Consider the following 17,870-nt stretch of genomic DNA (forward strand, 5'->3'; position numbering starts at 1 on the left):
TATATATGAAATACATGTTGATTACAGACGAATTATTGTAATTAATGTGCAAACTTTTGACAATAATGTAATTTTATTCACTCCTCTTGTTAACGTATTAGTTACAGGGTTATTTCAAAAGTATTAAGTGGGATGAAATGCCCCTCCACCTCAAAGCCACATTTGTCACCATGATCACATATCAAAAACAAAATAATCTACACCGTAATCACTGTCACCGTGCAAAATTGATTCATCCATCTTATACTATTTTGGGCAAAACAGCTAACATAAAATAATATATCATTAAACACCATGAAGAAGTGCTTTTCATAGAAATATAATTGGAATAGCAATTTCTACGTGTACTCATCACATGAAAAGAGGAAGAAAACTGTAGTAATAGATTAAAAACACCAAATTGCCAATTTTCTTAAAAGAAGGTGAAAATTGGTAACATAGAGTTTATAAAATGTTGCCAAAATTCCAGGCTTTGCTCTCTTCTTGAGCTTACAAAGCATAACTATGAAGTATTAACTGAAGATTACATTACATTTCATTTTTCTTAGAAAACGCTAAGAAAGATAGTTTAGAAATGTAAGACAGAAAATCGCAATTGCGCAAGGAAGTTAGAATTGTAATCTTTATTCTTAATTCTTTGCTTCCTAATTTCTTTAGAAAGACGAACAATAAAATGTAACAAATATTAACACATATGAGACTCAAAGTCTTGCTTCTATCATGTACAATGCAAAAATAGTTCAACATAATTGTCTTAACATTTTATCAGCGGCTCTTTGTCATCAAAGCATATAGAAAAAAAATTAAAATTATTTATTATTAACACTTTCTTCGACAAATATTTATGTGAAACTCCTTTCTAAAGCAAATAATTAGAAACACTTCTTACTCTGGATTCCTCAATTATTGCATTGAACACATCAATTGTGTATCGAATCAAAAACACACTGCACGCATTACAAAATATGATCCTGTAAGCTTACCACAAGTATTTTCATCTGAAAAATCCCAGCAATCAACAACACTATCACAGAGTTTTCTAGTCAGATATTGAGCTTGCAAGTAATCTGCACATGTACAATCTCTCTCATCAGTCCCATCTTTACAATTTACTAATTGGTTGCAGCGAGATAATATGGAAACACATTCTCCATCTCCACATCGAAAATGTTTTGGAGGGCAAGCTGTAAAATGTATTAAGTAGATTATAATTAGGGGAAAATATTGCCAATATGATAATTGAGATACTTTGAGGTAAGAAACGACGCCCTTTACATTTGCAAACTGACAACAACATATTTATCACTAAATTAATAATAAGACTATTCATGGCTTTGGATTAATTGTTTTAACAAAAGAGACACTGACCAAAGCTTAAAACTTTACTTTATTTTAAATTATAATTTGTAACTGTTTCGGATATCTAGCATATCCTTCTTCAGACACGATCGAAATTAATGAAAATACAGACATATATATAAATGTTGTTATAACCTTTTATTATATTGTTATAAGGTTATAACAACATTTATATATATGTCTGTATTTTCATTAATTTCGATCGTGTCTGAAGAAGGATTTGCTAGATATCCGAAACAGTTACAAATTATAATTTAAAATAAAGTAAAGTTTTAAGCTTTGGTCAGTGTCTCTTTTGTTAAAATAAATTAATAATATTACTTAAATCAAAGAATGATAATGACAAAAGACCTCCTTTGATTTTATTACTTTTGAATAAGAATGTTTAAAGAATTATATTAATTTGTAATTTGTAAATAACTTGTAAGCCTTCCTTAACATAAAATTAGAGAACTCTCGCAGAACAATACTCAAGAATTCTCGCAATTTAGAGTACTCAAGAATTCTTTACATTTTATATTGTTCAAATAAAGCCAATTTTTAGTAAGAAAAAATCATTAGGGACTTAATCTTTCTTTGAGATAAGTTACTAAATTAAACATAATTTATACAATTGGCATGTACGAATTGCAAAATCCAATCGCGATAGCTATCTTAATGAAGTTTTCAAACTGGAGAAGGTTTAGGATGATAATACTGCCACAAGAAGAAAAAATGAAATGAAATCTTTGAGTTTTACGTCCCACGGTTATGCCGGTTAGGCTAAAGGAGACGGTGATGATGAGTAATGAATGAAATGGTGGAATGAAGAAAGTGGGAGGAAACGGGAGAACCCCGAGGAAATCCATGCAAACGGTGTTTGTCCACCACAAAGTTCACTTGGCGGGGGCTGGGATCGAACCCAGGACCCCAAGTACCAGTGAACGCTCTACCACTGAGCCACCTCGGCCCACACTGTGACAAGAAGAATGTTATTTCATGTTTTAATTTTTATTTTTATCTTTTGTATGATTGCAATATGATTATTTCAATTTAGAGAAAGAAAATACGTCGCTTGATTAAAGTTTCCTTGACTTTATACATTTCTTTCTTCCTTTTACTTCTCATTTTTCCACTTTACCATTCACATGTGAAAATAACTTTTGAACCGGACTGTTGGAACTCTCAATCTTAGCAATTAAAAACTACACATTGACGGGAAAATGAAACTTACATTATGTGTATGGTTAAATATTGAATTTTGTCATTACATTTTTTAAATTTTTTAGTGTAATAAATTCATTAAATAATAGCAGCTAATTTAGTCTTAAACTGACAAACTCCGTTAATCCGGCAGAGATTAAACTATCAAAAGTGAACCAAGTAGAAAGAAACAAAGTATTCATATAGTATACCAGTATTTGTTTCTAATTATTTATTGTAAGGACTAGAGGAAAATATTAGAGAATGGTCACATAGATACAATGATCTATTTCTTCTACACTAACACGATAATTTAACGAAATAAAGTTCAATTAATATAAATTCATGAATTAAAAGTTGCGAGCATACCGTTTATTGTTATGGAGCCACGCATCATACCCAGTGAACACTGTTGTTGTAGTTTCGAGTTAAACATCCACCTTTACCACTGATCTACATTTTGAAGTATGATCTAAGTCCAAGAGGAAACCGAACTTAAATCTCTGGCACCAAAGACGGAAACGCTAGCCATAAAGCTACCTACTGAACATCTTAATTTTATGCTGTTCGCACAACAGTATTGGATACATTAAACAAAATAAATAAATAAGTAAATTCTTGCACTTTCAAAGAACTCTTTAAACAATAATCCACTAATTTCTGTGTAACTTTTTTTTGTCAAACTGTTCAAATGAAAATTTCAAATTAAAAATAGATGAAAATTATACTTGCATTTTAAAGCATACACTAAGTACTTTCTATATATTTTTTATGATAGAATATAACTAACACAATATTATACTGTAGTAGCAAAAGTGAATTCCTGTATATGTAGCTTCTTTTGTCGATAGCTTCGGCTACGTAGGTATATACGAGGCGCATTTAAAAATAAAAAACGTTGGCAACACTGATAAAATTAGGCATGCGCAAGAGCATGCTCTAATGTTTTGTGCTTGCAACGGAGATAAAATCGTGCGAGTGGAGTTACGTACATGAGAGTAAAGTAAAGTGAAATGGCTACCGTAATAAAAAAAAAATCCCACTAAATATGAAGTTAGATCTGTCATACGATTTCTGAACACCAAAGGACAGAATGCAGCTGACATCCATCGGGAATTGTGTACCATTTACGTACCAACTGTAATGAGTGAAAGTAAGGTCAGGTAATGGGGCAGTGTGATTCCCGAAGGTGTTTCAAATGTTGATGACTGCAAGTGTATCGGAAGGCTGAGACATTTCTCTTAAGTTCATGAAAAAAAAAAAAAACTTGAAAACTCGATCAGCTGATTAGTTAAATAAACTTGTATATGGAAACATTGGCTCTGTAGGTCAATGTCATGGTTCTGATATTCGTTTGTTCGAAGTGACTAAAACGCCATCTATCTTTTGTATTCTACCCGTACCTATTACGTTTCCTTTAGATTGAAACATGAGGTAAGCAGGGGTAGGAGCTTAGAAATTGTGTCCGTTAAATTGATAACTAGTTAAATGTGATTTCGGAATAGTGTGTGGATAATAATGCTCCTACACAGAAAGTAGCCGGATTAATTAAGTGTAAATGTATGTAAGTGCCATTGATATGCAGCTCGTCAGGAAATTGTAAGTACAAAATTTTAATCAATTTTTTTTCTTTCCATTTCGGCCCAACTGTTACAACTTTTTGGTGAGTGTATGTCTTTGGTCACTAATTTAATATATATATATTGTTATATTTGGGGATTAAATTTAATTTGTGTAGATATTTGATATATGAAACCTGTCAAAAGTACAACCAGTAAAATTAATTTAGAATATAAAGTAGTGGAATGCGAATGTATAAAAATTTACGGACTACTATTCAAATTGGGAAAGGGTTCCAGTTAACATTGAGTGAAGTTGTTTTGTGTCTGCACAGTTATATTGTTATTGTTGAATTTACATTTATGTTGAAGAAATTATACAATAAATTGTTCGAGTTGAAGTATATTTATAATTTTCACGAAAAGGATTACTTGCCCAACCTACTCCGCATTAAGGGGAATCCTAAAATACCCTTTCATAGGTAGTGGATTACTTGGTAACAAGACTGCCGCTACATATAAATATAAATTACCTCATGTTTCAATCTCGGAACTTAAACCTTAATGCGTGAGGGCAATAAGAAGTGGATTTCGAATCTGGTTGTGATTAAAAACAAGAAAAACGAAAATAAAATTTGTATTAGTCTACTATTTGTAAGCTGGATAAAAGGAAAGAAATTAATTTCATTAAGTATATAAATCTTTCGGTTATTGGTACCATTAGAAAAGAAAAGAAAAAAATGAGTCATTGGCAAGCGGCATACGAAGCTAGGGGTAGTATGTTACGTAATAACAGAGTCGCAGTAGCTGACCCTCCCCTTATTTCATTTGACGATGAGATAGAAGGTCGTAGGTGTGAAGGGCAGGAAAATCAGAGAGGGGGGAATTTCTTGTCGTTCTCACATACACCTGTTCATGAGCATAGACAAGCAGTGTTGCGAGCTCCCATAACCTGTAACTTTCAAAAACAATTTTCGCAAAGTATTTTTAATTCTTTAGAAAAGCAAATATATGATATACCGGTAATAGATGGAACAGATGGTATGTTAGTATGTCATTTTCTTTTGAAACTTGATATGTTAATAGTAAAGGAAATTGCTCCCGTAGAGGCGATTTTAGTATCGAGTTTACAGAGGTGTAGGAAGCAAGCTTATGAAGAGTTGCAGCGCTTGTTAACAATAACTACAGATTGGGGTCATATCTGTCATTCATTATTATTAAAATTTGTCACACCCTTGATTAATACGGAATTTATGAAGGTATCATTATATAGAGTAATGCAAGAAAATGAAAATTTATTAAACTTTTTACAAGAGAAACTAAGTACATTAAATGTTTTGGAAATCAACATGCCTGAAGATGAAATTTGTAAATTAATAAGTAATTTAGTTACTCCCGAAATTCGTAATCTGTTGTTGATACTTAGTGTTCCAAAAACGGTAAATGAATATGTAGATTTTGCGGAAAGTTTCGAAATTAATGACAAATATAAACAAGATTATAAAAATGTAGTTAAAAGTGAAAAGGTTTGTTTACCACGGGTAAAAACTCCTCTTAGAAGTGCCAGGACAAATTATTTGCCATCACCTATTAATAGACAGAATAGACTGAGTTATCAAAATTTAAATGAAAATAAAACCGGAGTTCATAGTGCGTACTCTCATAGTGCAAGGGAAGATCATGGAAGCTTATTACAATTACCCATCAGTATATGCCATACTTTATATCCCTGTATAATAGATACTGGCTCGACTCTATGCTTAATAGAAAACAGTGTTTTAGAAGAAATCCGTACGAAATGCAAGCCTAAAATAAAACAAGTAAATTACTCTGTAACCATCATGCAAGGGAATGAGTTGTTAGTGCGTGAGTTGGTGCAACTTATTTTCTTTATACACGGTGTCCGTTTTACGGCGTGGTTTGGAGTTGTTAACCATCCAAAATTAAAATTATTATTGGGTTTAGACTTTTTACGGGATAATTACGCCCATATAAATATAAACGCTCGAGAACTTCTTTTTGAGAAATTGAAAATGCAAGTAAAGTTACAACCTTTTGAGAATAACCCAGTTGGTATGAACAGTGATCTGTGCGCTTTCCAATATCATTTCAGGCCTACTCGGAGAGATCCCAGACACCTTGGCGCCAGAGTTTGTGATCGATTCGAGGGGACTAGGTCTGAAGGTGCAGCTTTACAATATGGTGGCAGTTCTTTTTCCTGTAACCTGACATCACCAACCCAAACCAGCAAGGCTAAGCAGTTTCCAAGGAGGCCTCGACGTTATGGCAACCAGACCAAGCAGACAACCAGTGGCGTAGGCGAGTCCAGGAGTAGGGCGGAGAACCGTACTAAGGCAAAGACCAAGGAGACAGTTGCACTTGAGAATACTGATACTGCTGTTTATGAAGATGTTCCACCTGGCACGAGAATCTTTAATCCATTGTATAAGGAGGCAGATAAAGAGGGAGATGGAGGAGAAGCATTAAAAGGTAGTGTAAATTTTGAAAATATTTATGATGAAAATTTGATACCGTATGTTAAACAATTACTTAATGATTACAAAGAAGTAATAACCGATAAGTTAGGGCATGTTTGTGATTATTTATATGAAATTCAATTAACAGATCCTTCACCAAGCATTACTCAACCATATATGATTCCTAAATATAAAATGAAAGAACTTGATTTGTTTTTAGACAAATTAATAGAACAGGGTGTTATTGAAGAAATAAATAGTAGCCCATACATTTCACCCTGCTTCCTCGTTACTAATCGAGATCAATCCAAGAGATTAGTGATTAATTATGGCCAAATTAATTCTAAATTGTTATTGACTGGATTTCCGAGTCCGAACTTAGAATCTATTATTTCTAATATAGGTAAACACCATCTGTATACATTAATTGATGTTCGATCCGCATTTCATCAATTGGAGATTAAACCTGAGTGTAGGAATATAACTGCATTTGCTACACCAAATAGATTATTACAGTATTGTCGCCTACCGATGGGAATGGCAGTTTCACCATTCGTTTTGTCTAGTTTAATGCATAAGATCTTTCGTGATATAGAAGGGGATTATTTAGATATTTACTGTGATGATTTAATAATTCACTCGGATAGTGTAGAAAAACATAAAGAAATCTTAGAGAAAGTGTTAAAAAGGTTGAAAGATTGGGGGATTACTATTAGTCCACACAAAGCTCAGTTTATGAAATCAAAAGTGAAAATATTAGGATATGAGTTCTCTAATGGTCAAATGAAAATAGATGATGAGAGAGTAAGAGCGATTAAAGATATACCCAAGCCGAAAAATAAACGTGCTTTAAATAGAATGTTGGGATTTCTTAATTATTATCTTAGATATGTAAAAGATTATTCAGAACTTTTGAGTCCATTATATGCTATGAGATCACCCACAGTTCCATTTATCTGGGGGAAGGAGGAAGACGATTTATTGGAGAAAATTAAGGAAGCTATTATTAACCATATTGTTCTTAAAGTGCCAGATATGAATGCGCCCTTCGTTTTACATGTCGATGCTTCCACCAAAAATTATGGTGCTATATTAAGCCAGTACGATGGTGATGGAAAACTTAGACCTGTTTACTTTTTGAGTAAACGAGTTCCTCCATCAGATTGGTCGAAAAGCGTTTTTGATCTTGAGCTTTCTAGTTTAGTTCATGCGCTTGATAAATTTGACATGTATCTTCATAAGAAATTCACAATTTATTGTGATAATTCAGCCTTGACGTGGATACTTAAAAATCATAAACGTCAAAGAAAATACGGCTCTCTTATTGAAAAGGTGAGTCGATATCAATTTGATATTGTTCACTTGCGGAGTGAGCGCAATATGGCAGATTTTCTAACTAGGATGCATAATTATATCGATTATACACCTCCTTCATCAGATATAGTGGAAATTGATAAGGTGGATGATAAAGAAGTACACTTGAATTTTGTTAATTTCTGGAATAATCCTTTCTTTCATAAGCCATTAGGAGATCATCAACGAGAGGACCCTAGTTTAAATACTATAATACAAGAATTAGAAAGGGGACAGGTAAAGGAACCTTATGTTCTTAAAAATGGTATCCTACTGAAGAAAACTAAAGGTAAACAATATGGAGGTTTAAGAGCTGTTGTACCAGAGTCTCTTAAGTATAGTGTGATTAAATTTCATCATCAAGACCCTGTAGGTGGGGGTCATAGTGGGGTCCAACGAACGATAGCAAAAGTGGCTATACGTTATACTTTTCCTAATTTATTCCAAGAAATTAGAGATTTTGTTCAGAGATGTACGACTTGTCAGCTATGTAGGGATAGGAATAGACTTCCTTATGGTACCTACTATACTCAGAAAGAGAAATATCCTAATAATTCTCTATTTTTAGATGTAATGGGGCCTTGGCCTATCAGTAATGGGTTTAAATATGTATTAGTCTTAACCGATGGTTTTTCTAGATTTGTCATTATCGAACCTCTTAGGAATTTGAGTTCAAAGTCTATATGTTTGAAATTAGATAAAATATTTTATTCTTACGGATTTCCAAATAAGGTGATTCATGACAATGCTGGATATCTGCAAAGCGATTATTTCAAACATTATTTATTTAGTTTAGGCATTAAAAACATTTGTACTACTCCTTATTCCATGTCAAGCAATTTAACAGAAAGACAAAATAAAAATATAAAATTAATTTTGAAAACCTATATTTATAAAAATCAAACTAAGTGGTCTAAGTATATTTATCAAGTCCAGTACACATTAAATAGTAGTGAAAATTCTGTAACTCGTAAAACTCCAAGTGAGGTATACTTAGGAAGAAAGATGTTTAATCCTCTAGATGTAAACTGGATTTTAGATCTAGGAATTCTTGAAAGTACTCCAGATAAAGCTGAGATGAGTAAAACTATTGTAGATAATATTGAATTGGCCTGGAAAAGGAAAGAGAAATTGTATTCTAGAAAACATAGAGATATAGATTTACCTATTGGAGAAAAAGTATTGGTTAAGAAAGTAACTAAATCTTCTTTGGAAAAACGTTATCAACCTAAATTAGATAGCCAATATCAGGGTCCGTTCGAAATTATCAGCTATCCGACAAAGAACACAGTGTGGTTACAACTTGTAGCTGATAAGAAAGTAAAGATTAAACGTCATGTCAGTTTCATAAAGAAATTTTATCCAGCAAGAGAAAATAATAATGAAAATAATAATGGAAATTAAGAAAATATGTACAGATTCTGTAATAATTGTAATCCACTTCACTGTTAATATATGTTATGTGTTATATATATTTGTGTACTGTGCTCTGTTTGTACAATTCTGCAGGTTCGGAATTGGGTGTTTCTGGCCATGGCTGTGTTTGTCGTGATTGTCCGAGAGAACCTTCCCATAGAAGAATGGCAATAAATCAGGACCATCAGGTGGATAGGCAAGAACAATACCGTCATCAATCCTGTTATCTTTCTGCAGTTATGGTGCGTGCTTCGTCGATTGGACAATGAACTAAAAGGAGCTCCGAAACAACTAACGATTTGTTTGTGAAGAATTTCCATCGGTGAGTTCGTTCCATTATTCTTTACTGCATGCCGTGCATGGAAGATGAACTTACTTCGAAATGTTAAATAACTGTTTGTTTAATTAAACCACCCGGAGAGGTGGGGAATTTAATATGAGACATTTCTCTTAAGTTCATGAAAAAAAAAAAAAAAACTTGAAAACTCGATCAGCTGATTAGTTAAATAAACTTGTATATGGAAACATTGGCTCTGTAGGTCAATGTCATGGTTCTGATATTCGTTTGTTCGAAGTGACTAAAACGCCATCTATCTTTTGTATTCTACCCGTACCTATTACGTTTCCTTTAGATTGAAACATGAGGTAAGCAGGGGTAGGAGCTTAGAAATTGTGTCCGTTAAATTGATAACTAGTTAAATGTGATTTCGGAATAGTGTGTGGATAATAATGCTCCTACACAGAAAGTAGCCGGATTAATTAAGTGTAAATGTATGTAAGTGCCATTGATATGCAGCTCGTCAGGAAATTGTAAGTACAAAATTTTAATCAATTTTTTTTCTTTCCATTTCGGCCCAACTGTTACAACTTTTTGGTGAGTGTATGTCTTTGGTCACTAATTTAATATATATATATTGTTATATTTGGGGATTAAATTTAATTTGTGTAGATATTTGATATATGAAACCTGTCAAAAGTACAACCAGTAAAATTAATTTAGAATATAAAGTAGTGGAATGCGAATGTATAAAAATTTACGGACTACTATTCAAATTGGGAAAGGGTTCCAGTTAACATTGAGTGAAGTTGTTTTGTGTCTGCACAGTTATATTGTTATTGTTGAATTTACATTTATGTTGAAGAAATTATACAATAAATTGTTCGAGTTGAAGTATATTTATAATTTTCACGAAAAGGATTACTTGCCCAACCTACTCCGCATTAAGGGGAATCCTAAAATACCCTTTCATAGGTAGTGGATTACTTGGTAACAAGACTGCCGCTACAAGGCTTAGTGTTTAGACAGACGATCTGGTGGAACGCATTAATGAGAAAGTGTGATCTAATCGGCGGTTCACAACAACTGAACTCACTGAAGAGTTTTCAGAAATGCGTCAAATTATGACTGACAAGATGGGTTATCACAAATTGTGGCTCTAATTTAAGTGCCAAAAATGCCAACAGAGCTCACAAAGAGCAAAGAATGACAGCTGTACATGATTTTTCACTCGCTGGGGGAAAGAATGGGAATGACCTCTTTTCTCACATACTGACGGGAGATAAAACCTGTGCATCGATGCAGTGACAGCACTCTGATTCTTCTCAAGTGAAGAAATTCAAACAAGCACTAACAGTTCACAAAATAATTACAGCCGTGTTTTGAGACCACAAGGATGTGGCTGTTGTAGAATTCTTGGAACTAGAACCAACAATTACAGCAGATGTGTATTGCAAAACACCATGGGCGTCTCTGGCAGGAGGACGAGGGGTAAGCATCCTCCCCAAAGTTCAAAATATTCAATATTTTATTCTAATTTAATTTATTTACTAACGACATAATAACATATAAATAATAGTCTAATAATTATATTTATTAGGAATGTAATATTCAGGCTGTGAAACGATTATAACAGAATTTTTGATATAGGCCTACCGTTGGAGGTCCGTGAAGGTCAGCAGAAAGGTAACAAATGTTGTCGATGATAATATACAGGTTGGGCTAGGTAGTACCATTTAAATCACTTTCTTTGATGTTCCTCTCAAATTTTACATGCCAAAGATGCCAGTGCCAAACACTGAATAGTCTGCAACGTGTCATCCGAAATCTGTGGAGAGGAATGCTACGCTTTGGAATTCTTTTGATCCAGAACAACGCCTTGTCACACACAGCTGCCCATACTGTTGAGACAATTCAAAGACTTCGATGGGAATTATTCAATCATACCTCTTACAGCCCCGATCTTGCCTCCAGTGATTTCTTTCTTTTTCTTCACCTGAAATAGTGGCTTGCATCAAGGCGTTTCAAATACAGTTAAGTGCGCAAGACACCAGTTCTGGACTGGCTGCACTCTCCGGTGGCAGATTTTTCACAGAGGATATACGGATACTTGTGTATCTTAACAGAAATGTGTGGAGGTTCATGGTAACTATGTCGAAAAATAGCGAAGCTATGTACTTGTATACGAATCACAATAAATTTCTTCTTTTATTTTCTTTTTTTAAATATAATTTTTTAGATGCGCCTCATATATATATTAATTAATATTGCTTTATATTAAATTATAAGAGGTTCTTTGTAAGGGTTGGATTTTAAATTTACAAAAGGTTAAAAGCATCTATGACCTAACAAATTGAAGGAAGTATTAATAATGAATACATATCTTGGACAACTTACCCGTGTGTCTTGTAATATTCTCCTTATGATCAGAAACAACAACTGACATTTCAGTTGAAATTTTTTCATTTTTAGTACTACTTGAAAAGTCATCAGAACGAACGCTGATATCATATGATGTGTTTTTGTCATTCACTGAGTTGAAATGATTAAATTCTGTAGTTGTTGATTCGTTAATTTCCGTAGTAGATTCCTCTTCAGAACTATCTGTTGGGTCTTCGTGAACTAAAGTGGTATGTATTGTATCAGATCTACTCTCATTTCTCGTTGATAGTAGCATAGAAGGAGCTCCTGTCGTCAAATTTTCGAATATTTCTCCAAGCAACTGAACCACCTTTTCTGATTGTTTAACTGCTTCTGCCGGAGGATTCATAATATTATATAATGCTGGTGATTCGTCTTGATAATCATAGTCTGCTGAAGATTGATTAGTTTGATCATGGTCTGAGTGTACCAGTGATTCAGCAGATTCAGTGCTAGAAGTGCCGGAAGCTCCAATATTACTCGTTGGTTTACTACTAGTACCGATTGAAGACAGTGCACCTGGCAAATTATCGTCATGATTTCCACTTTGCATTTCATGGCTAGAATTAGTTCGTATAACTTGGCCTAATTTAGGATTTTGACCAGATATTGGCATGGGTAATTCACCTCCTCCTCCTTCTTCTTCTTCTTCGAAATTGAGATCATAATCTACTGTAATAGTAGATGGTTGTGAAAAAGTTGATGGAGGATATTGCGCAAGTAGTTCCGGAGGTTTAGGATCATATACTGCTGGTGCTTTTTCAGGATTGCTAGGCTCATATACTGGAGCTGGTGATTCCGGATACTTATGTTCATAAACAGGAGCAGGAGTTTCGGGGTATTTATGTTCATACGCAGGTGCCAAAGTTTCTGGATACTTATGTTCATAAACTGGATCAGGTGTTTCTGAATACTTAACTGATGATTGTGTGGTGGACGGTGTCTCTTTAATCACCTCTAAATGAGTAACATCGTGCCACACAACAGTATTTGGTTTCTCGGTAGTCTTTTTGTGTGATGGGGGTGTCTTCACTAAAGTATAAGAAGGTCCATATGGATGTCCTGTTGTCCCTGGAATTGGCCTCACTGTTTTAGTTTCTTTTGGTGGTGATGGATACTTTGTTCTTGTTGTATCCCACGGCTCTGCTGTTGAATGGTCTGAATACAAGTGATCAGGTTTCGGTTTTGGAGTTGGTGAATGCCACAAACTGTCGGGTGGATAATGGGGTTTGTTTTTCAATGTAGTCGTATACCAAGGATCTACCTTTGGAGGAGGTTCTGTGTGTGAGTGCGGTTTTGTCTTATTAGGAGGAGTCTGCCAGAGATGTTCAGTTGAAGGCTTGTTCTTCAATGTCGTAGTGTACCATGGAGCTTTCGTCGGCGTATGGTGATCTGGATAGTACGGAGGCTTCTCTGTTGTTGGTGGTGGTTTGTATTTTACAGTTGTTGTGTACCATAAATCTTCTTTTGTTCCTGGAGGATAAGTCTTAGTCTGATCTTTTGTGGTCGTAGTATACCACGAATCCGGATGAGGATGATCAGGTTTAGGTTTCTCCGTTGTACTCTTCCATGGATCAGGTGTTTGTTTATTTTTAGTAGTTGTACCGTACCAAGGCGTTGTATTTTGTGGTTTAGGATGAGAAGAATAATGTGGTTTAGGATTCTCTGCATTGCTTAATAAGCTATCTTCTGGGTCTTCATCCTTGTTCTTTAGTGTTGAAGCATACCATGGCGTCGGGGTTAGAGTAGATTCTTCGTAATGATTGTGCTTGAATTGCCCATTTGATTCAGGAGAGGTATGTCTTATCATTTCCCAAGTAACACCCTGAAAATTAGATTTTGGTTTATTATTATTGAAGTTTAGTTCAGTTCTATTTGAATTTTGTTCGACATTCACAAAATCCTCATGTGAGAATAAACCCATTTTCGGCTGTCTGTGGCTTCCTAAATAAGGCCGTGGGGTTTTGTTGTTAATTCGTATTCTTGTGAAAACTGGAAAGTGTGTTGGTGTTTCGCGTGTACTTGTTGAATTTGGAGTAGTGGTTGCTGCTCCTGTTTCTGACGAAACAGCTGGTTTGGACAAACTTTCATTATTATTAGACTTTTCACTTGGCAACGAAGAAATATTCTTAGGTCCGGAACTTTCAGTATCAGTATAGTCTCCATATGATATTTCAATACTAGTCGATGTGATGACTTCTGTATTCAAGATTATAGCTTCTGATGTAGTTGTTGGATGTGATTCTGTAACGACTTCTTCTGAATTATCTAGAAATTTGTTCGCTGCTAGAATTTCTTTTAAGATATTAGTTTTTCCAGGTTGTGGACGAGGTTTAGGCCGTAAAGATGTTCGTACGCCAGAATATGATTTAACTGGTGCCAGTGTTGCAGGTGTTATGATAACTTCTCCTTTCCCTTCTGTTTTTATTAAGGGATTGTGAATTTCCAATGGAGATGATATTGTCTGTACTTTAGTTGTTTTGTCTATGAAAACGGAAGATTGTCCAGGATTTACAGTAACTACCTGAGGTTTGACTGTTATTAGATAAACAGATGCTTCACTACTGTTTACAGTCGAGTTCTTCGTTGATTGTGCTGTTACAATGCTTACATGAGACTCAGTTGTAGTATCTTGTGGGTTTCTATGATGAATTGTTACCAGTGTAGTCACGTTGGATTTATTTGCTGATTTCACTAGGTTAGTGCTATCGTTCACCTTGCCAGAACTATTTATGTCTGCTGCAGAAATGTCAATTCGAATTGTGGATACGGGTTGATCATTCATCTCCGGTTTATGTTCTGCCTCATGATGCATTGATAGTGAAGTTTCTGATTCTTTGGAGTCTTCTAGTTCACTACTGATTTTTTCTTGAGAAACAACATGTGAATTTGATCTGGTATCTAGCTTTTCAGGAGACAGTGGAGAATTCGTCACTTCCGCAGATGACTCTTCATATTCAGAAGAATCTGCTTCTTCCGAACTAATCACTGTATCATCTTTAGGAAATGATATTTCACCTTCTTGTTCTTGTAGTTCCACTTTTGAGGCACTATCAGGTGAATCTGTCTCTTTACTATTGGCAAAGTTGACAGATTCTATTTTTGATGTCGTGGAACTTGAATGTTCAGTAGCTAATTGAATAGAATCATTTTTATTTGCTATTGTGGAATGTAAATTATCAAATTTCTCTTTACTATCTGTGTTTGTTTCTTTGGTATCAGACTGGTGATTATTTTCATCATTCACCTGCAATATAACAGAATCATCATCATTATCTTCTTCTGTTTCTGCTTCTTGAGCTTCATCATCTTCTAGATTATCATCATGATCAGCATCACTACTATCATCTTCATAATCATCATCATATTCTTCTTCTTTGAAATTGTCCATGCGATCAATAAGAATAGTAGATGCCTCTGGTAAAATGGCGCTCATCAAAGAGGAGATTTTATCGTCAGTCATATCAGTTATATTGACGGACGAATTGAAAGATGCATTAGGATCAAATAATGGAACAAAAATATCCCTTGTTGGAACTGGTTGTTTCGTAATTTCTGTGTGATTACGTCTCTTAACGATAATTCCCCCATTTGTTTGAACTTCCGATTTCTCACCAAGATCATCTTCGAAAATCTGTATTGAAATTGAAGACACCTTTTCTTGTACAGGAACACTTGAATTGGTTTTGTTAACAACATTTACATTTTCTTTGTTCTTTGATACGTCTGATACATGATGATATTGAGTTTTTACAGTTTCGTCAAGCAATTCGGTTGAAGGAACTACTACAACTTCAGGAATTCCTACAGATCCTTTTATATTCGGATACCTTGTCGTTGAGGATTGCTTATGGTTGTGAAGTGTTTCAGGATGATGAGAAGGCTGAGGAATAACAGGGCGCCATGGCTCGTTAGATATTAAATGTGGAGGAACTGCATGCATTATTGTTTTAATAGGAGGTGGTTCTGTTGCCTCAGTTGTAGTTGTAGTTTTGGGCGTTGTTGTTGTTGTTGTTTTAGTCACTGTTGTTATTGTTGTCGGAGTTTTTCTGGTTGTTGCCTTCGTAGTGACAGTTGTTGGAGTTGGTCTTCTCGTACTGTGGCTGCTTTTCCGTAGTTTATCATGATCAGTATTATTTTTTGCATTTCCTGCAGTGCTAGTAACGGTGAAAGTTCCTTGTATAACTGGAAGATCATCTTCATTTATAGCAGGCATGGTTGGAGATTTTTGTAGTGGTGGACTGGTTTTGGTCGTTCCTTTAGTAACGTCGGCAGGTGACGACGTGGAGCCAGCTTTCAAAAGAACACCATTTCTGTTTTTAATCTTCACTGTTCCATTATCTGTTCCTTTTCTATTTAAGTTATTATTGCTTTGGATACGCTTTCCTTTTTCACTATATGATGCAGACTTCAGTGGCTCATCAATCACTCCTAAAATATAAGAAAGAAAAGACTTTTAGGGACTACTACATTCTTAAGGATAAAACATTATCATTTCATACCAATTTCAATAATATATTTATAACAAATATATATTTATTAATATTGCTTACAGAATATCAACTAGCATAATTCAAAATTTGAAAATACCGTTTACTCTGAATTACGGCATTATTTAAAGACGAATAAAAAGTTCAAATGAATTTGTAAAATAAAATAAGAGGAAAAAGTACATATTGTCTAGCATTCTTTTAACTTTGTTTTAGAAAAGTATTAAATTGTACTAGCTTCGTACTCAAAAGTTTTTTTTTTATTTTTTAAAGAATTTATTGCTATATTTATGTTTTCTAAATTTGTCGAAACATATATAAAGCGTTTTGCCCAGGGTGCCATGTCCCGAATTTTGTCTTATTTTTTTTATTCCTTCAAGCATTCCCCCGCTTTGTATTGATTTGCTAAAAGAACGAAAAGAACGGAGTGTATGGTGACTCAGTCTTTGATTGAAATATATATCGACTGAGACTGAGTCACCATACACTCCGTTCTTTTCGTTCTTTTAGCAAATCAATACAAAACGGGGGAATGCTTGAAGGAATAAAAAAATAAGACAAAATTCGGGACATGGCACCCTGGGCAAAACGCTCTCCTTAACGGTCCACATCGCGTCCCTCACAAGAGAATATGGGTATAGCAAACTTTTATATACCGTAAATACGCGCGTAATTTTCGCCCTCGCATAATTTTCGCATCCCAATTTTGAAGGGCATTTTCTGTATATTTTATTTTCCTCACGTAATTTGCGCACGCTAGGATTTGACAGTGATTTGTAAGGTAAGAAACCACACGACTTCTTCATCAATTTTTTAATGTTATTTTTCTACAAATTTAGAATTAATTGTTTGTTGTCAATTCTTGCTACAAAGAAAATGTGTACCGGTATTTTCGTGTTATTTTGACTGGGGAAAAAAATAAACGATGTTCACTGATGTGGCTAATTTTTCCCCCCGCGTAATTTACGCACCCTTGTTTCAAAACAAATTTCAAATTTTTTCGTCTAAAAAAGTGCGAAAATTACGCGAGTAAATACGGTATATATATATATATATATATATATATATATATAATCTTAAAATTCTTAGTCGTAGATTACCCATAAGGACAACACACAAAACAACATACGAGGCTACTTAAGGGTATAGCAGTAACTAAGACATTAAATATATAGCACCAAAATAGGCAAACTACAATAATTCCAAAAGGTGGGATTCTCAAAATAACTCTTACGGGATCCCAACAAAACGGTGCTAGAAATGTGCCACAACTTTCCATCAAAAAGAAATACGAAAAGCAAAATCTTGGTCGGGGATAGATTATAACTACAAAATT

At 34.4% G+C, this 17,870-nt stretch overlaps 1 protein-coding gene and 1 long non-coding RNA gene across 3 annotated transcripts in view; one reads left to right on the forward strand and one right to left on the reverse strand.

Moving 5' to 3' along the window:
* The window catches only part of LOC145683854 (uncharacterized), a 405,847-nt gene that overhangs the window by 354,844 nt on the left and 33,133 nt on the right, over positions 1 to 17,870 (forward strand). The gene's annotated exons all lie outside the window — the stretch shown is intronic.
* LOC145683852 (uncharacterized) overlaps positions 1 to 17,870 on the reverse strand; it is a 534,245-nt gene that overhangs the window by 35,066 nt on the left and 481,309 nt on the right. For both annotated transcript variants that reach the window (XM_081755458.1, XM_081755457.1), the window contains exons 7-8: positions 12,021 to 16,475; positions 984 to 1,184 (exon numbers count right to left, since the gene is read on the reverse strand). In XM_081755458.1, the coding sequence (XP_081611584.1) occupies positions 984 to 1,184; positions 12,021 to 16,475 (4,656 nt within the window). The remainder of the gene's footprint in view (positions 1 to 983; positions 1,185 to 12,020; positions 16,476 to 17,870) is intronic.

Source organism: Thermobia domestica, chromosome 4 (assembly GCF_964235325.1).
Source record: "Thermobia domestica chromosome 4, izTheDome1.hap1.1, whole genome shotgun sequence".
Classification (NCBI taxonomy): Eukaryota; Metazoa; Arthropoda; class Insecta; order Zygentoma; family Lepismatidae; genus Thermobia; species Thermobia domestica.